This window comes from Nomascus leucogenys, chromosome 8 (genome assembly GCF_006542625.1).
Source record: "Nomascus leucogenys isolate Asia chromosome 8, Asia_NLE_v1, whole genome shotgun sequence".
Classification (NCBI taxonomy): domain Eukaryota; kingdom Metazoa; phylum Chordata; class Mammalia; order Primates; family Hylobatidae; genus Nomascus; species Nomascus leucogenys.
The window spans coordinates 105,921,661-105,941,094 of NC_044388.1; the positions used below are offsets into that span (position 1 = coordinate 105,921,661).

Genomic DNA, 19,434 nt, shown 5'->3' on the forward strand with positions numbered 1-19,434 from the left:
GCCAATACCCACACTTTTAAGGGAACAAAATGTTATCCAAGTATTTAGAGTGGCACAAACTGGGGGTGGGGAGACCCAGGCACAACGACCCCCAGCCCATGGCTCACTGATCCAAGGTCAACCGGTCCAGGTTGGGCCAATCAGGTCCTCTCTCTGCAAACTCAAAGTTGGGCCCAAGCATGCAGGTATGGGAAGTGGCCAAGCCTGATCCGCCTGTGGGCAATGTCCCAGCAACAGGGCCCCCAACTCCTACCAGTGAGTCCTACACAACACCCCCGGGGACCCTGCTCTTCCTGAGATGTGGTCGGTCCTCATTTTTCACATTTTTGTGAGTCACCCTTACTTCCTCTAACAAACCCTAAGAAAGCCCAAATCACAGTCAGCTTCTGTTGCTTGGAAACAAAGAACTTCAACTGATAGGGCAATTGGCCACTGAAAGAGTGGGAGATGGGCAACAGGTGCTTAGGGAATTGTGGGAAGTGATTACTGAGCCCACATGGGGAAAAATGCAGGGAGGCACCCCCCCTTCCCACCATCCATCTTCCAGGAGAGGGGAGTACCAGTGCCCACAGTGACAAAGCAGCTAAGCCAATGTCACCTGGACCTCCCTGAGGACCATCTACATCCAAGAGGTCAGCTCCAGCACCCTGGGATGTCACTGCCTCAGGCCAATCAGTGGAGGGGTGACAGAGGCCAAGATCCCACCACTACCAGCACCAGGGCAGAGCAGTGGCTCTTCATGAAAGTGGGACGTTGAAATCTATTGAAAGGTACCTTTGCTGGACGCAGTGGCTCTCGGCTGTAATCCCAACACTTAGAGGCCAAGGCGGGAGGATTGCTTGAGCCCAGGAGTTTGAGACCAGTATGGGCAACACAATGAGACCCCATCTCTACAAAAAATAAAAAATTAGCTGGGCACGGTGGCACACACCTGTAGTCCCAGCTACTCAGGAGGCTGAGGTGGGAAGATCACTTTTGCCTCAGAGGTTGAAGCTGCAGTGAGCTGTGATCACACCACTGCACTCCAGCCTGGGTGACAGGGTGAGACCCTATCTCTAAACAAACAAACATATCAGTGCTATTTTGGCAAGTTGTAATCAGTGGAATGCTGACTCAATTCAGAATTTTAACATTCAGAGGCTCGTGGTCATAGGAACTTAAAAAATTTTTTTTTGAATTTTAGTTGTGCTAAAAAACACATCCTATAAAGTTTACCATCTTCACCATTTTTAAGGGTACAACTCAGCGGCATTGAGCGTATTCACCTGTTGGGCATCCAATCATCTCCAGAACCTTTCATCTTCCCAAACTGAAGCTCTTGTCTCCATTAATCACTAACTCCACAGCCCCCCTTCCTCGGCCTCTGGAAACCACCTTTCTACTTTCTGTCTCTATGATTTTGACTTTCCTAAGGACCTCATAGAAGTGGAATCTTACGGTGTTTGTCTTTTTGTGACTGGCTTATTCCACTTAGTGTAATGACCATAGAAACTTTTGATACACTTTAAATTTTCACTATATAGGCCGGGTGCGGTGGCTCACGCCTGTAATCCCAGCACTTTGGGAGCCCGAGGCAGGTGGATCACCTGAGCTCCGGAGTTCGAGACCAGCCTGGCCAACATGGAGAAACCCTGTCTCTATGAAAAAATCAAAATTAGCCGGGCGTGGTGGCGCATGTCTGTAATCCCAGCTACTCTGGAGGCTGAGGCAGGAGAATGGCTTGAACCTGGGAGGCAGAGGTTGCTGTGAGCCGAGATCACGCCATTGCACTCCAGCCTGGGCAACAAGAGCGAAACTCCGTCTCAAAAAAAAAAATAAAAAATTTCACTATATAGCCAGGCGCAGTGGCTCATGCCTGTAATCCCAGCACGTTGGGAGGCCGAGGCGGGTGGATCACCTGAGCTCGAACCAGCCTGACCAACATGGTGAAACCCCATCTCTACTAAACAAAAATTAGCTGGGTGTGGCGGCAGGTGCCTATAATCCCAGGTACTCGGGAGGCTGAGGCAGGAGAATCGCTTGAACCCAGGAGGCGGAGGTTGCAATGAGCCAAGATCATGCCATTGCACTCCAGCCTGGGCAACGAGAACAAAACTCCATCTCAAAAAAAAAAGAAAAAAGACACCAAACATGTGAGGTGGGCAGGAAACGGATGGAAAAACCCCACTGTGCTTTCCTGTACCTGGGGCGGTGGGACTGCTGAGGGGTCCCTGGAGGCAGAGATGTCCAAGACACGACTCCTGACGTGTAACAGGGCTACAGTTGCCACCTGAGAAAAGGCCCCCCAAGTCCATCAGAATGAGCCTGCTGGAGGCAGCCTCCCTCACCTCTGCGGAATAGCCCCCCGGGGGTGCCAGCTTTTGAGTTTTCGAAGCCAAGTACCTAGATGGACTTAGCTGAGATCACAAAAGAAATTGAGTTCACTGCCATAGGGCCCCCAGCACTTGCTTATGATGACGTAGGAGCCGCGCTAAACCCGCTGCACTGGACGGGATGAGAAGCCTGGGGCTCAGAGAAGGTGGGTGACTTGCCCTGGGTCACACAGGAAACCTGACAGCCAGAATGTAAACTCAGGTGTGTCTGCTTCCGGAGGCAGCATTTTGGAAAATTCTTTGTCCAACAGAAAGGGAGTGTGTTTTTCACAAATATTTGACATACGCTATGGACATAGTACCACACTAAGCACTACAGGTGAATAGAATAAACTCTGCCTTCGAGGTTATCGTACATTCAAGCAAACAGGGAAATGAGTCCCATTAGAGTATGAGAAACAAGACAGGCAGGGATGGGATGGGGAGGAGCAGGAGGACACCTGGGGAAGGCGGCAGGTCAGGGGAAGAGGCTGGCCTGGAGCAGTTACCTGGCCTGGGGCATGAATTAGCCTCTCCCAGTAGTTCCCTCACCTGCAAATGAAACATTTGTTTCACAAGGTGTCACAAAGACACCTGGCTCAATCTTAGATGCTCAATTAAGGTAAACTCCTTTCATTTCCAAGGGGAAGGAGGGGGCAGGGAAGAGGTTTCCTGAGACCTATGGTGGATTAGAAATGCCCAGAGGGTCCCCAAAGGGGATGTCCTGGCCCTTGCATGGTCACTCCTTCATGGTGGGGACAGGCCCTAACTCTGCAGGGCCTTAGGCATCCCCGGCCCCCAGATCAGTCTGCCCTCTTGGAGAGTGTTCTAGCCTTGAACACCAAGCACATATTTATGGAGCACCTACTGTGTCCTGGTCAGAGTTCTGGGAATTAGAGACAGAGAGGACAAAAGACAAGCTCCCTGTCCTCCTGAAGCTCTCGTGGAAGTGGGAGAAGAGGGCAATAAACAAGGACTCAGATGGAGTGATAGGAGAGCGAGCAGGTGCCTGGGGGTAGGAGAAAGGCTACTGTAGACGGGGGGGATGTGGGCTTGGAGCTGAGGGCTAGAAGCTGTTAGCTGGGTGGGACTTGGAGGCAAGAGTCCAGGCTGAGAACATGTTAGATGTGAAAACTTCGAGGCAGGAGACAGAAGGGGCGGGGGGCCTGAGAACGAGGGAGCCTGTGAGATAAGAAAGCCTCTCTGAGAGGAAAGTGCGCACATCACCGGGGCTGGGAGGTCAGAGGAAGAAGGGCACGTTTCTTCCCAAGGGTTTTGGGAAGCCATCAACAGGTACCAAGCAAGAATAGCAGGACCCAGTTCCTCGTAAAAAGACCACCTGTCCCTGTTGTAGGGAGAATGACTCAGAGAGGATGGGGTGTGGGGAATTACAGGCACGGCCTAGGGGCTCCTGAGCTCATCCATGCAACCAATGATGGTGGCTTGGATTGTGGGGGAGTGGCCAAGGAGATGAAGACCGCTGAACAGTTTTTGGAGATGTTTTGCAGATGGGGTGACGACCTGCTTATGGATTAGAAGTGTTGGGAGTGGGAGAAAAGAACCCAGGACAACTCCTAGGTTTGGGGCTAAGCAACTGGTGAAGATGTTTGCACTTACCGTGACAGACACCCCTGTGGGGAGGACTTTTTTTTTTTTTTTTTGAGACAGAGTCTCACTCTGTTGCCCAGGCTGGAGTGCAGCAGCACAATCACAGCTCACTGCAAACTCCTGGGCTCAGGTGATCCTCCCACCTCAGCCTCCTGAGTAGCTGGGACCACAGGTGCAAGCTACCATGCCTGGCTAATTTTTGTATTTTTTGTAGAGATGGGGTCTTGCTATGCTGCCCAGGCTGGTCTCAAACTCCTGAGCTCAAGTGTTCCTGGGAGGGACATGTTTGGGGAAAGTGACCAAGGCTGCCATTTCAACTATGCAGCTACTGGGCTGTCTAGGGAACAGCCAGAGCTGTCCTGGGTGTGGCCAGGTATGGGTCCTAGAGAAAGCTGGGGGCCTCTCACCCAGGGAGAGAGGGGAGAGAGAGAAGATCTGGAACTGAGCCTAGGAGCCTCTCAGGATTTTAAGTGGGGAGATGGGGAAGCAGCAGCAACCTAGGAGGAGGCTGGCGGCAGGGAGGCAGGATGCCATCTAGCCAGGACGCAGGCTCCAGATCAGCTCCAAAGTCCCTCCCTGGCAGCTGCCGATGTGGAAAGGGGTTTCTAGCACCTGCAAGAAAAAGCACGATGCTGACGGGAGGATGGAGGGGGAAGGGGCTGCCAGGCATGGCATGATTTAGGCAGAAGTCATCACACATTTTTGCTCACACATCAGATTAACATTGAAAATTTTCATTGTGAGTTTATTTATTTATTTATCGAGATGGAGTCTCACCCTGTCGCCCAGGCTGGAGTGCAGTGACACAATCTTGGCTCACTGCAACCTTCACCTGCCGGATTCCAGCGACTCTCCTGTCTCAGCCTCCCGAGTAGCTGGGATTACAGGTGCACATGCCACCATGTCTGGCTAATTTTTGTATTTTTAGTAGAGACGGGATTTTGCCATGTTGGCCAGGCTGGTCTCAGACTCCTGACCTCAAGTGATCCGCCTGCCTCAGCCTTCCAAAGTGCTGGGATTACAGGCATGAGCCACCATGCCTGGCCAAAAAATTTTTAAAAAGAAAAAACAATTAAAAAGAAATTTATTTCTCACAGTTCTGGAGGCTGGGGAGACCAAGATCAAGACACCAGCAGATTTGGTGCCTGGTGAAGGTTGCCTTCTGCTTCCAAAATGGCGCCTTCTTGCTGTGTCCTCACGAGGCGGAAGTGGAAGGGTCTAGCTAGTTCCCTCAAGCCCTTTTTTTGAGACAGTCTTGCTCTGTTGCCCAGGCTGGAGTGCAGTGGCACGATCTCGGCTCACTGCAACCTCTACCTCCTAGGCTCAAGTGATTCTCTTGCCTTAGCCCCCCAAGTAGTTGGGATTACAGGTGCCCGATACCACATCTGGCTATTTTTTGTATTTTTTTAGTAGATACAGGGTTTCACCATGTTAGCCAGGCTGGTCTTGAACTCCTGGCCTTCAGTGATCCACCTGCCTCCCAAAATGCTGGGATGATAGGTGTGAGTGACTGTGCCCAGCCCCTCAAGCCTTTTTTTTTTTTTTTTTTTTTGAGATGGAGTCTTACTCTGTCGCCCAGGCTGGAGTGCAGTGGCATGATCTCAGCTAACTGCAACCTCCGCCTCCCGGGTTCAAGCGATTCTCCTCCCTCAGCCTCCTGAGTAGCTGGGATTACAGGCACATGCCACCATACCCGACTAATTTTTTGTATTTTTAGTAGAGACGGGGTTTCACCGTGTTAGCCAGGATGGTCTCGATCTCCTGACCTTGTGATCCGCCATCCTCGGCCTCCCAAAGTGCTGGGATTACAGGCGTGAGCCACTGTGCCCATCCTCAAGCCCTTTTTATAAGGGTACGAATTCCATTAATGAGGGTAGAGCCCTCTTGGCCTAATCACCTCGAAAAAGGCTCCACCTCTTACAACCACAATGGAGACTAACCATGGCACCAATCCGCTTGTGTCTTGCAGGACATCATGTGTATTTTGCTTGATGAATATCAGTTACTGAGCTTTTGTAATTCCAGATCTATCTAAACACCACTCATCAAATCCTGCCAGCACCCCGGTATAATCCTTAAAGACAACAAACATTTCCTTTGTGAGCTAAACTGTCTCTCCTGACTTGTGAACTTCACAGGATGGTTGAGAGGGTCAAAGGAGGTGATAGTCCCAGCAAATGGTTCCTGTTGAACTCTTACTCTATGCGGTGCTAAGTGCTCCATGTGCATCAGCTCACTGGTACCCCAACAACTCCAAGAAGGGACTGTTGTGATCCCCACTTTACAGTTAGGGAAACTGAGTCCCAGAAAGATGGCATCACATTTCCAGAGCCACTCAGCTAGGAAGACAGGGAACAAACCAGGTTGTGATTTATAATCCCAACCTCCTCTTCTGCCTCCCAACTCCTGATGCTGCAAAGCCTCTGGAGACAGCAGAGCTGCCCCTTTGTCCCATGTGGCTGCACCCTGATAAACACACTGGACTTGTCCAAGGCAGCCTCTCGGTCCTCAGGGTCAGCTGGAGAAGCATTTTGATTAGACAGACAGCATGGCCCTGGGTGCCAGGCTGCTTGTTAGATGGCCCTTGGAGAGGTGCCAGCGCAGCCTGACTCTTTTGGGCAGTGGTGGTGACATTCCTTGCAGTGGGACTTTCCTGCCCTAGGCCAGGCCTCTTCAGCCTGGGGTATGTGACCCTCTGAGGTAGGTGAAGACTTCCTAAGGGTGCATACGAGTGGATCACTCTAAGGATCCTAATTCCAGAAACTCAACCTCTTTCCTCCCTGGGTGTGGCACCCGTGGCCCCAGCGGCCCCATGCTCCTTCTCATTTCCCCTTTCCCATTGGACTCTGGCTACTTGGAAAGGGGAAAAGTCACTTAGTAATTTCTTCCTATGGATATACAAAGTAAATGGAAAAAAAAAAAAAAAAAGAGAGAGAACCCCATCCATCCTATTAAGAGATACATTTTCCGTACACTTTCAGTTATTTAATTACTTATAAAAAGTTTGTGGGCTAGGAGTGGTGGTTCACATCTGTAACCCTAGCACTTTGGGAGGCCAAGGCAGGCGGATCACTTGAGGTCAGGAGTTCCAGACCAGCCTGGCCAACACGGTGAAACTCCATCTCTACTAAATCTCTACTAAAACTACAAAAAATAGGCTGAGTGCAGTGGCGTAATCCCAGCACTTTGGGAGGCCGAGGCGGGCGGATCACGAGGTCAAGAGTTCGAGACCAGCCTGGCCAACATGGTGAAACCACATCTCTACTAAAAATAGAGTAGAGGTGGGCATGGTAGTGCACACCTGTAATCCCAGCTACTGGGGAGGCTGAGGCAGGAGAATGGCTTGAACCCCGGAGGTGGAGGTTGCAGTGAGCGGAGATCATGCCACTGCACTCCAGCCTGGGTGACAGAGCGAGACTCCATCTCAAAAAAAAAAATAGCTGGGCATCGCGATGCACGCATGTAATCCCAGCTACTCGGGAGGCTGAGGCAGGAGAATTGCTTGAACCTAGGAGGCAGAGGCTGCAGTGAGCCGAGATCATGCCACTGCACTCTGAACTCCAGCCTGGGCAACAGAGTGAGCTACTGCCTCAAAAAAAAAAAAAAATGTTTGAGCCACTTCCCACAGCCAACTTCTATTCTTTTTTTTTTCTTTTTTTTTTTTTGAGACAGAGTCTTGCTCTATTGCCCAGGCTGGAATGCAGTGGTGCAATCTTGGCTCACTGCAACCTTTGCCTCCTGGGTTCAAGCCATTTTCCTGTCTCAGCCTCTCGAGTACCTGGGATTACAGGCGTGCACCACCACGCCTGGATAATTTTTGTATTTTTTGTAGAGACGGGATTTCACCATGTTGGCAGGGCTGGTCTCAAACTCCTGACCTCAGGTGATCTGCCTGCCTCAGCCTCCCAAAGTCCTGGGATTACAGGCATGAGCCACCATGCCTGGCCCCTTCCATTCATTCTTTAGATCACAACTGAGATATGGAGAAGATCCCTCCCCACCCACAGGCCTCTGTGCGTCCTGCATTACAGCCCTGGCCCACCCTGGACATAAGCTGCCTGCTTGCTCATCTGTCTCCCTGACTAGTTACCTGGACCACGGCAACAGCCTCTTCGCTGGCTCTCTGCCTTTCATTTCTTGTGAACCCAGCAGCCAGAATGATCTCTGATCTGACCATGTTGCTTCCTGTGTAAAACCCTCTGTGGCTCCCTATTCCCCCCTAGAACAGAGGCCAAACTCCTTATAACATTCGCAAGGACTTCACCTTCCAGTCTCTGCCTGATTCTTCATCCCTGTCTCTCACTACCTTCCACCATGTGCGATCCTTTCAGTTCTCCAAACTGGCTGTTGTTTTCTGCATAAAACACTCTACTCCTCATTTTTTGCCCGGCCTAACTCCCTCAGTGCCCAGCTTAGACAAAAGCCTTCCCTATACCACTGCCCTATACTTCTCTGCCCACTCAGCATTGGGCCTTACCCCTTTGTCGGCCTCCCCCATAGACTGTCAGCTCTGAGAGGGCAGGTGCCAACTCCGTCCCCTCCTCTGCTGTCGTTCCTGGCATCCAGCAAGGGGCCTGCCACCTAGCATGCTGAATGAAAGAATGGATCTCGGGGTTTGAGTGTGGAGCCTGGGCAGGTCTGTCTTGGGGCTGCTGCATCCCCAGGGCTCAGTCTAGGGCGCAGCACCAAGAGTTTGTAACTGTTTCAGGAAGAAGGCAGTCTTGGGGCTGCTGCATCCCCAGGGCTCAGTCTAGGGCGCAGCACCAAGAGTTTGTAACTGTTTCAGGAAGAAGGCAGGCAGGTGGGCCGAACCGCGAAACGCACATTATACCTCCGGGGAAGTGAAAGAAGGGGTGACAAAGCAAAGCTTGAGGGCTCCGAGAAGCTCTCAAGAAAACAAATCCAGCCATGAGCCCTCTCCTGTAACCCCAGGCTATGGAAGACGGAGGCAGGTGGATAGCTTGAGGTCAGGCGTTGGAGACCAGCTTGGGCCACATGGCGAAACCCCGTCTCTACTAAAAACACAAAAGTTGGCTGGGCGTTTTGGCGGGCACCTGTAATCCCAGCTACTCCGGCGGCTGAGATGGGAGAATCGCTTGAACCTGGGAGGAAGAGGTTGCAGCGAGCCGAGATCCTGCCACTGCGCTCCAGCCTGGGTGACAGAGTCAGACCCTGTCCCCAATATACATATCAGACGAGAAAAAAAATAAGAAAGTTTTAAAACAATTTTTTTGGCTTTTTTTCTTTTTCGAGACGGAGTCTCGCTCTGTTGCCCTGGCTGGAGTGCAGTGGCACGATCTTGGCTCACTGCAAGCTCCGCCTCCCGGGTTCACGCCATTCTCCTGCCTCGGCCTCCCGAGTAGCTGGGACTACAGGCGCCCGCCACCATGCCCGGCGAATTTTTTGTATTTTTCGTAGAGACGGGGTTTCACTGTGTTAGCGAGGATGGTCTTGATCTCCTGACCTCGTGATCCGCCTGCCTCGGCCTCCCAAAGTGCTGGGATTACAGGGGTGAGCTACGGCGCCCGGCCAAAAAAAAAAATTTTTTTTTTTTTTTGAGATATTGTTTCACTCTTGTTGCCCAGGCTGGAGTGCAATGGTGTGATCTCGGCTTGGCCTCCCAAAGTGCTGGGATTACAGGCGTGAGCCACCGCGCCCGGCCCGAAAAAATTTTTTTGAAAGAAAGAAAAGGGAAACAAAACAGTCACCTACACCTTCGGACCACTCACAAGAACGATGGCACCGCCCTCCTCTCCGCCCCTCACCAACATGGCCGCCCCCAAGGGAGTGGGCGGGTCTGCGGGGCGGAAGTGACGCACGAGCGGAACTCCGTCCTGCCACTTGACCGCCGGGCGCCTAGCTCAGCTGCTTCTGCGGGCTGCGAGGAGCCGGATGTTGCGGGCTAGGTGGCTCCGGGGCGCCGCGGCGCTGGCTCTGCTGCTGGCGGCCCGAGTGGTGGCGGCGTTCGACCCCATCACCGTGGGCCTAGCCATCGGGGCTGCGTCGGCCATCACCGGCTACCTGTCCTACAATGACATCTACTGCCGCTTCGCCGAGTGCTGCCGCGAGGAGCGGCCGCTCAACGCTTCGGGTACGGCGCGCGCGCGAGCTGTGGGTCGGCGCTGCGGGGGGCGGGGGGGCGCGGAGGGACGGCCTCGTGGGCGCCTGGCACGGACCGGGCGTGCGGCATCTAGACGGCTGTGGTCCCAGCTGGGGTGGGCGGGGAGCGGATGGGGCGGCCCCGGAACCGTTCGCGGGAACGCAGAAGCGGTGCCTTCGCAGTCTCCAGATCGTGGGGCTGCCCCAGCGCCTTTCTAAAGCTCCCGTTGCTGAGGATCACAGGCAGAAGAAACGGGAAGTAGGTGGGCGGCCCTTCTGTGCCCTGCCAACCCTATTAAGTAGCTTTCAGACGTGCTGCGTCGCCCAGAAAGCCCACCTTTGGCCCCTGGTTTTCCTGCATGCCAGCAGGGGTGGCTGGGATTAGCAAGCGCTCAGTCAAGCGATGGTTCATCTCTGAATGGATGAACATTTAGCTTCCTTATCAGACCCCGAAGCGTTAAGGACGTCCACATAATCTTGAAAGTGGCATCGTTTGACTGCCTCAGCCCTAGGGTTTGGCAGACACCCTGCTGTGTCCCTGGATAATCTGTGCTTCTTGCTTTGGCCAGCTAAGAAAGTGCAGCGTTGCTGATGCATTTTTAAGGTCTGTTTCTCTCTCTGTTCTGGGGCTGTTCTTGCAGCTCTCAAGCTGGATTTGGAGGAGAAGCTGTTTGGACAGCATCTAGCCACGGAAGTGATTTTCAAGGCGCTGACTGGCTTCAGGAACAACAAAAATCCCAAGAAACCACTGACCCTTTCCTTACACGGCTGGGCTGGCACAGGCAAGAATTTTGTCAGTCAAATTGTGGCTGAAAATCTTCACCCAAAAGGTCTGAAGAGTAACTTTGTCCACCTGTTTGTATCGACTCTGCACTTCCCTCATGAGCAGAAGATAAAACTGTACCAGGCAAGAGAACCCGCTATTATCTCATCCGCAGGCCGGTCGGACTGGTCCGGGTGACCTGCTCACTAACTCTGGCCTCTGCTTCTCTTTCCTTTGTGTTGCTGTAGCCCCCGGCTCCACTGAGTTAAGGCACACTTAGTCCAGGTAGTTACAAAGCTCTCCTACAACATTTCTCTTACTTGGTTCCAAAACAGTCCAGTGGGGTAGGGCATGTTATTTCTATTAAAAGATGGAGCCAAGGGCCTGGCGCTGTGGCTCACGCCTGTAATCCCAGCACTTTGGGAGGCCGAGGCGGGCGGATCACTTGAGGCCAGAAGTTTGAGACCAGCCTGGCCAACATGGTGAAACCCCATCTCTACCTAAAAGTACAAAAATTACCTGGGCACGGTGGCATGCACCTGTAATCCCAGCTACTTGGGAGGCTGAGGCAGGAGAATCGCTTGAACCTGGGTTCCAGAGGTTGCAGTGAGCTGAGATCGCGCCACTGTACTTGGTCTCAAAAAAAAAAAAAAAGGCCGGGTTTAGTGGCTCACGCCTGTAATCCCAGCACTTTTGGAGGCCGAGGGGGGCGGATCACGAGGTCAGGAGATCGAGACCATCCTGGCTAACACGGTGAGACCCCGTCTCTACTAAAAATACAAAAAATTAGCGGGGCATGGTGGCGGGTGCCTGTTGTCCCAGCTACTCGGGAGGCTGAGGCAGGAGGATGGCGTGAACCCAGGAGGCGGAGTTTTCAGTGAGCCGAGATCGTGCCGCTGCACTCCAGCCTGGGCAACACAGTGAGACTCTGTCTCAAAAAAAAAAAAAAAGGGATGTAGTCAGGGCCAGGTGCAGTGGCTCACGCCTGTAATCCCAGCACTTTGGGACCCGCCGAGGCGGGCGGATCACCTGAGGTCGGGAGTTGGAGACCAGCCTGACCAACATGGAGAAACCCCGTCTCTACTGAAAATACAAAATTAGCCGGGAGTGATGGCATGCGCCTGTAATTCCAGCTACTTGGGAGGCTGAGGCAGAAGAATCGCTTGAACCCGGGAGGTGGAGGTTGCAGTCAGCTGAGATTGTGCCACTGTACCCCAGGCTGTGCAGCAGAGTGAGACTCTGTCTCAAAAAAAAAGAAAAAAAAAAAAAAAAGATGGAGCCTGGAGCCAAGAGAGGCAAGGTGACTTACTCCTTACAATCTTTGTAGCAGAGCAGGACCTTGAACCAAAACCTCCCAACTCCCAGTTGACATGGTAGCCACCTTCTCTGGTGAGTGAAGGGATTCCACATCCCCAGCAGTGCAGTTGGTGAGAAGGGGCAGTCAGTCTTCAAGGATTTGCTTGGGCGTGGCTTCATTCAATGCTGCCTACCTCTGGTGCAGCCTCAGCTTTGCCTCTGCTCTTTGCAATGTAGCCTAGAGGTGTTTTTTTCCCCTAAACAGGTTTTATTCCCTTTGTTCTTCCCATCCTTCATGTCCTTGGCATTGCTTTCTTCAAAGGAAGCCTCAAAGAACTGAACCTTGAGACCGTTTCTCCTTTTGAGATATTGTTTCCACATTCATTTTATATTAAGTTGCCTAGGAGGGTTAGTTCTCATTTAAATGAATGTTGCCCTTGTCAAGGTTAACATTCCCACTGGCAATATAGCAAGACCCCATCTCTACAAAAAATAAAAAAATTAGCCAGGTGTAGTGGCATGCACCTGTAGTCCCAGCTACTTGGGAGGCTGAGATGGGAGATCGCTTGAGCCCGGGAGGCTGAGCCTACAATGAACCATGGTCATGTCACTGCATTCCAGTCTGGGCGACAGAGTAAGACTCTATCTCAAAAAAAAAAAAAAAAATTTTTCCTGTTAGGTGGAGACTGAAGAAAGAAACAGAAACTTAACTGAACAAGGAAGTAGAAGTGTTTGCCCTACAAACTGACATGAGACAGGGAAGACTGCCAAAAAGGAAGGAAGGAAGGATTTTCTTGTTTTTTTACATTTTTTATAAGTCTCTGGAAACAGAGTAATATAAATGGATGAGGGCATGTCTGGGGGAGCTTCATGGTACAGCCTTTCACACTTTGGGGTTGAGGGCTTATTGCTTGAGTATCTTTATGTTTGTTTCAAGAAAGCACCTGGAACAGATGCTTTTCATGAAATGTCATTGAGTCAGCTCTGTTGGTCTGGGGCACTGTGCACTGTGCAGGTCTTGATTAGTTCCTTATTCCTCAGTATGTCTGATAGTACTAACTTGAGATTATAGTCCAAGAGAGATGAAAACTATGGCTAGGTTAGCAGTGAATGATATTCACGGATCTTGCCGGGTGGCTCATTCCTGTAATCTCAGCACTTTGGGAGGGTGAGGTGGGTGGATCACCTGAGGTCAGGAGTTTGAGACCAGCCTGGCCAACATGGCACAACCCTGTCACTACTAAAAATACAAAAATTAGCCAGGCATGATGCAGTGGATGGGGGTGCCTATAGTCCCAACTACATGGGGGGCTGAGGCCGGGGAATCGCTTGAACCCAAGAGGCGGAGGTTGCAGTGGGCCGAGATCATGCCACTACACACCAGCCTGGGGGATAGAGTGAGACCCTGTTTCCAAAAAGAAAAGAATCACGGATCTTGTACCTCTTATACCTTTAAAAAGTCATATTTAATATGTCATTTGAGTTAGGAAAAATCTTCTCTGCATTTTGGCATCTATCTCTGCCAATTTCCACTTTTTAGAGATAAGGTTTTAGAAAAGCTGCTACCTAGTGAGTGGGGTGAGGGTGCCGTTCTTAGAGCTCTGACCTCGTCCTTCAGTGCATGAGGAGCAGATGGAGCCTGCGCTCCTCTTGGTGCACCCTTTGAGCTTCGCATCCTATTTCTTCTTTCATGGTCGGTCCAGGACCAGTTACAGAAGTGGATCCGCAGTAATGTGAGTGCATGTGCGAACTCTGTTTTCATATTTGACGAGATGGATAAATTGCACCCCGGGATCATTGACGCAATCAAGCCGTTTCTAGACTACTACGAGCAGGTTGACGGAGTGTCTTACCGCAAAGCCATCTTCATCTTTCTCAGGTCAGCGGGAGGCGGTTTTTTGGGGCACACAAGCCCTTCATTCTCTCAATGATAAAATGAGGTCCTGAGGACCATCAGCACTTTGTTTACCAGGACAAAAGTGCCTGCTTGGCACAAGGCACTTACCTACTGCTTTACTTTTCCTTTGCCAGTCTCAGCATGGCACACAGTGTGGGTTTTGGAAATGAACTAAAGAAATAATCACTGGGCCAGGCGCGGTGGCTCACACCTGTAATCCCAGCACTTTGGGAGGCCATGGCGGGCGGATCACCAGGAGATCGAGACCATCCTGGCTAACATGGTGAAACCCCGTCTCTACTAAAAATACAAAAATTAGCCTGGCGTGGTGGCGGGCACCTAGTCCCATCTACTCGGGAGGCTGAGGCAAGAGAATGGCGTGAACCCGGGAGGCGGAGCTTGCAGTGAGCCGAGATCACACCACTGCACTCCAGCCTGGATGACAGAGCGAGACTCTGTCTCAAAAAAAAAAAGAATCACTGATAGCAGGCAATTTTAGCCAGGCATGGTGGCATGTGCCTGGAGTCGCAGCTCCTGGGGAAGTCGAGGCAGGAGGATTGGTTGAACCCAGGAGTTCAAGGTTTTATTGAGCTATGATCATACCACTGCACTCCCGCCTGGGTGACAATCAAGACCCCGACCCTAAAAATGAAACAGAAATGAAAACAGTTAATTTTATTAACTGTGTATGTTGGTTTTTAGGGTTATAAAGGGCCATAGCATTATCCCAGCTAGTTGTGAATAAACATTTTAAGTTCCATGAGAGCAGACACTTTTTTGTCTAGTAGCACTCAGTAAATATTCCTTGATGAAAAACAGATCTTCGGCGGGGCGTGGTGGCTCACACCTGTAATCCTAGCACTTTGGGAGGCCAAGGTGGGCAGATCACTTGAGGTCAGGAGTTGAAGACCAGGCTGGCCAACATGGTGAAACCCCGTGTCTACTAAAAATACAAAAATTAGAAGGGGCGTGGTGGCAGGCGCCTGTAATCCCAGCTACTCAGGAGGTTGAGGCAGAAGAATCGCTTGAACCCGGAAGGTGGAGGTTGCAGTGAGCCGATATTGCACCACTGCACTCCAGCCTGGGTGACAGAGTGTCTTAAAAGGATAAATAGACTTAGAGCAGGTTCATTTCTTGGTATGACACAGAAGTCTTTTTTTTTTTTGAGACCGAGTTTCATTTTTGTTGCCCAGGCTGGAGTGCAATGGCATGATCTCGGCTCGCTGCAACCTCCACCTCCCGGGTTCAAACGATTCTCCCGCCTCAGCCTCCCATGTAGCTGGGATTACAGGCATGCACCACCATTAGCCTGGCTAATTTTTGTGTTTTTAGTAGAGACGGGGTTACTCCATGTTGGTCAGGCTGGCCTCGAACTCCCGACCTCAGGTGATCCACCTGCCTCGGCCTCCCAAAGTGCTGGGATTACAGGCGTGAGCCACCACGCCCAGCAGACACAGAAGTCTTAATATGTGATTTTAATCTTTATTTCTCTGGCAAACTCAGCAATGCAGGCGGGGACCTTATAACTAAGACGGCTCTTGACTTTTGGCGGGCTGGAAGAAAGAGGGAAGACATTCAGCTGAAGGACCTGGAACCTGTACTGTCTGTCGGAGTCTTCAATAACAAACACAGTGAGTCCACCGGGGTAAAGGAGCCCCTTAACTGTCCGGCAGTGAGCCGTCTGCTCTTTCATTGAGTGTTTCACAAAGCCACAGGATCCCACTGGATTTCCTCGCTTTGCTAAAGTCGGGAATTTTCCTAGGGCATACTGTCCTAGAAACCAGTGAGTGAGTGTCCAGCTGAGTCCTACATGGGCTTTTTGCACACTGACAAGAGACTCTCTCAAGGGGTATGGACAAGAGGAATGCTGAGGGTCGGGATTGGAGCTTGGCCAGGTGGCGGTGGCGGCAGGAAACCCAGCTGTGTCTTGTTCCGCAGGTGGCCTGTGGCACAGTGGACTGATCGACAAAAACCTCATTGATTACTTTATCCCCTTCCTGCCTTTGGAATACAGACATGTGAAAATGTGTGTGAGGGCCGAGATGAGGGCCCGTGGTTCTGCTATAGATGAAGACATTGTCACAAGAGTGGCAGAGGAAATGACGTTTTTCCCCAGAGATGAGAAAATCTACTCAGACAAGGGCTGCAAGACTGTGCAGTCACGGCTTGATTTCCACTGAGCTCCTATCCAGATGGGGTAGGAGACAGCTGGGAGGCTCCGCACACCAGAGGCCTTGCCTTTCAAAAGAACCCTGAAGACCGCTTTGGGGTTTCGCCTGTTTGCACCTTAGACTTTTGGGATATACAATCTTTTTTTCTGAGACGAGGTCTCACTCCGTCATCCAAGCTGGAGTGCAGTGGTGCGATCCTCAACTCACTGCAACCTCCGCTCCTGGTTTGAGTGATTCTCATGCCTCAGCCTCCTGAGTAGCTGGGATTACAGGCATGAGCCACTGTGCCCAGCTGGGATACAGAATCTAAGAGTTCATTTTGGAAAACACATGAATCTATTGCATGCATTTGTCATTTAGCAAGATGACGACAGTCCAGCTGTTCTTTGCAGCTGAAGATGAACTTTTAAAAATCTCCTTCACACTTAATGTACTGACTGTGACAGAAGTGCCTGCAAACAGCTGTGCATGGCAGGCCCGGCAGTAGTTTCTGACCCACAGCACCCGCCACCTCAGAAGCTACTGTCAGAACTAAAGGAGTCCAGGGACTTGCTGCAGGCTGGGGGGCACTGGGTTCCCACTGGCAGGCTGGGGGGCACTGGGTGGTTTCACCAGCAGGCTGGGGGGCACTGGGTTCTCACTGGCCAAAAACATCCTTTTGCTCTGTTTCGTTCTTTATACAGAGTTCACTAGTCAGTTAAAATCGGGGGTGGAGGTGCAGACAGTGTCTGACTGGAGGATATGGCTGTGCCCGCTGAGCACTCATGATCTGAGCTGACCTGTCTGTGGGTGGGGCCTTCACCTAAGACCTCTGCAACAGACCTGGACAGAGGTCCCTCCCGTCTGCCATATCTCAGCTTGGCTCTCTGCTAGAGTCCCCCCAACCATATATCATCATAGAGTTGAATCACAAGGAGACCGTTGGCTTTGAATTTGAGTCGTTGGTTCCCATGGTGAGATGCTTGTTAAGACTTTATACTTGGGTCAATCTCTCACTTTATTTTGTAGAACCATTTGAAATCCTAGGATGTGCTTGTTCTGCAAGGATGACATGGGCCCAGAGTGAACAAGTCAGCTTGCAGATCTTAAATGATGGAAGTATAGGAAATTGCTTATTTTAAAACAAGGGAAGGACACAAAATGGAATGACTGCTTAGTCCTTTCTCATATACTCTTAAAACAATTTTTTATTGTTAAATTTGTGGTAATACATGGTCACAACCGTGGATCAAACAAGGTCAGTCTAAAGTGGCAGGTCCTAGGTGTGACCTGATACCACCACCCTTGGTGGCAGCACCAGGCTGGACTGCCCTGATCCCTGGGACGTGAGACTTAGCTTCCAGCCAGTGTGAATCATTTTATCTGTCTCATAATCACAGCACAGCTGCAGACACAACAACGTGCAGCATTTTTTACATAAAAATATGGTAGAATTAATTTATGACATGGAAATGCCTTACAGGGTATCACACTTAGTCTTGAAAAAACACCAAGGTGACGTTTAAAATTTTAAGTACGTATCCTCGAATTGGAGCTAAGTTATACTTCTTTTATAACCTTTTGGGCATCTGGTTGAGAGGAGACAAGATTTTCTCTGTTTACAGTGATGCAATAAATATGTGTTTGCCACCTTTGGACTGCTGTTACTGATTTGTGACTTGGAAAGACCGTGGTTGATCATGACCCCGCCTCCCCCACCTCCCTTGTAAGATGTGGACGAGAGCTTTTTTGACCTACCGACTATAAAATAGTAAAGCCTAGATTTTATCATGTGAAATGCCACTTGCTAACTTTTTTCTAGTTTATTTGGTTCCAAAGTTCAGAATGAATTTCAGCAGCACAGCTGTGAGACTCACCATACCCGGGACAGGTGGGTGGGCAGTCAGCGCAATACAGAAGCAATATTTACCTTAAAGGCGCTTCCCCAGACAAATAGAAGTTAAATTAGCTGATGGATATTTCCTCAAAGAGATGGACTTTCTCCCAAAATTAACGTGGGAGGAAATTGAGGTACTGATAAAGTAAAACTCACCTCTGGCATCCTGAACCTGAGCTCAGGTGAGGAAACCTAACCATTGAAACTGGCAAATAAATCCTGGCCGGGTGCGGTGGCTCACACCTGTAATTCCAGCACTTTGGGAGGCCAAGGTGGGCGGATCACCTGAGGTGGGGAGTTTGAGACCAGCCTGACCAACATGGAGAAAACCCATCTCTACTAAAAATACAAAATTAGCTGGGTGTGGTGGCACATGCCTGTAATCCCAGCTACTAGGAAGGCTGAGGCAGGAGAATCGCTTGAACCTGGGAGGCGGAGGTTGTAGTGAGCCGAGATCGTGCCATTGCACTCCAGCCTGGGCAATCAGAGTGAAACTCCGTCTCAAAAAAAAAAAAAAATCCGTCTCCAAAAAAAAAAATCCTAGTTATGTTAATCTGATCTCAGCTTAATTACACATAACCCAGTATTGTCTCGTCAGTGAATGGCTAACACCCACCCTCTTCACAGGATTGAGGATTAGCAGATTTACTAGAAAGCACAAACTCTCATCACCATCACCCCACCCACTCCCTTCATTTCTCAACTGAAGTTACTCAATTCCCAGGAGACTGATTTTCTAGGTCTGGTTCTCAGTCTTAATGCAGTTCCTATTCTACCTACACTGCCTCATCTACTAAGACTGAACCTTCCAAAACTGTCAGGGGACCTGTGTTCTCTAACTAGGGACTTCTGGTGCCTGCCTGGGCCACACTCCTCAAATGAATGATTAGACCTAATCTGTGACTCCCAGGGACCGAGCAGGCTGGCTGCAGCTCAATACCAAGAACTTCCTAACGCTTGGAGCCATCTTTAGGTGCCCTGGGCTGCCCTAGTGGGACCCCATGCAGGTTGGGAAGCCATAAGGCAGAGGGTTCCTGCGTTAGACCTGCAGTTGAGGCCACAAACTCGTCTTCTGTGCCTACTAGAAGTGGTCCCTGCAGTGCTCTCTGCAGCAGCCACACCCATGGGAGCACTGTGCTGGGACACGGGCGTGTTGCATAAAATAAGGTGTGCTTACCTTAGTCTACGGCACTGTTCCTGCTGGCATCTCAGCTGTACTTGAACTCCGTGGCTGGGTGTCAGGAGCTCCAAGAACCCCACAATGGAGGGCGACTTCCCAGACCACTGGGCGAGGGGACAGAGCCGTCCTAGGATCCTCAGATCCCTGTGTGAGACTTTGTTTCTTTCCAACCTGCATTGTTCTGCTAGGTCTT

At 50.8% G+C, this 19,434-nt stretch overlaps 1 protein-coding gene across 3 annotated transcripts; it reads left to right on the top strand.

Annotated features, from left to right (window-relative positions):
- Window positions 1-9,788: 9,788 nt before the first annotated feature.
- On the top strand, window positions 9,789-17,822 carry TOR1B (torsin family 1 member B). Of its 3 annotated transcripts, none has more exons than XM_003264237.4 (5): window positions 9,789-10,050; window positions 10,700-10,965; window positions 13,821-13,996; window positions 15,518-15,645; window positions 15,953-17,822. In XM_003264237.4, the coding sequence occupies exons 1-5, from the start codon at window positions 9,852-9,854 to the stop codon at window positions 16,192-16,194; spliced, it is 1,011 nt and encodes a 336-aa protein (XP_003264285.1). In that variant the 5' UTR covers window positions 9,789-9,851; the 3' UTR covers window positions 16,195-17,822. The 3 variants fall into 3 exon arrangements, 1 of the variants encoding a protein (XP_003264285.1); XR_004031446.1 differs by having other exon boundaries at window positions 9,797-10,050; window positions 10,700-11,106; window positions 15,953-16,048; XR_004031447.1 differs by lacking the exons at window positions 13,821-13,996; window positions 15,953-17,822 and having other exon boundaries at window positions 9,797-10,050; window positions 10,700-11,106; window positions 15,518-15,599.
- The last annotated feature ends 1,612 nt before the right edge of the window (window positions 17,823-19,434 follow it).

Bases quoted from the DNA above. Each gene is read 5' to 3' on its own strand.
- TOR1B (XM_003264237.4), top strand. From the start codon at position 9,852: ATGTTGCGGGCTAGGTGGCTCCGGGGCGCCGCGGCGCTGGCTCTGCTG. The intron at 10,051-10,699 runs GTACGGCGCGCG...CTGTTCTTGCAG, and splicing joins GCGGCCGCTCAACGCTTCGG to CTCTCAAGCTGGATTTGGAG. The intron at 13,997-15,517 runs GTCAGCGGGAGG...TGGCAAACTCAG, and splicing joins GCCATCTTCATCTTTCTCAG to CAATGCAGGCGGGGACCTTA.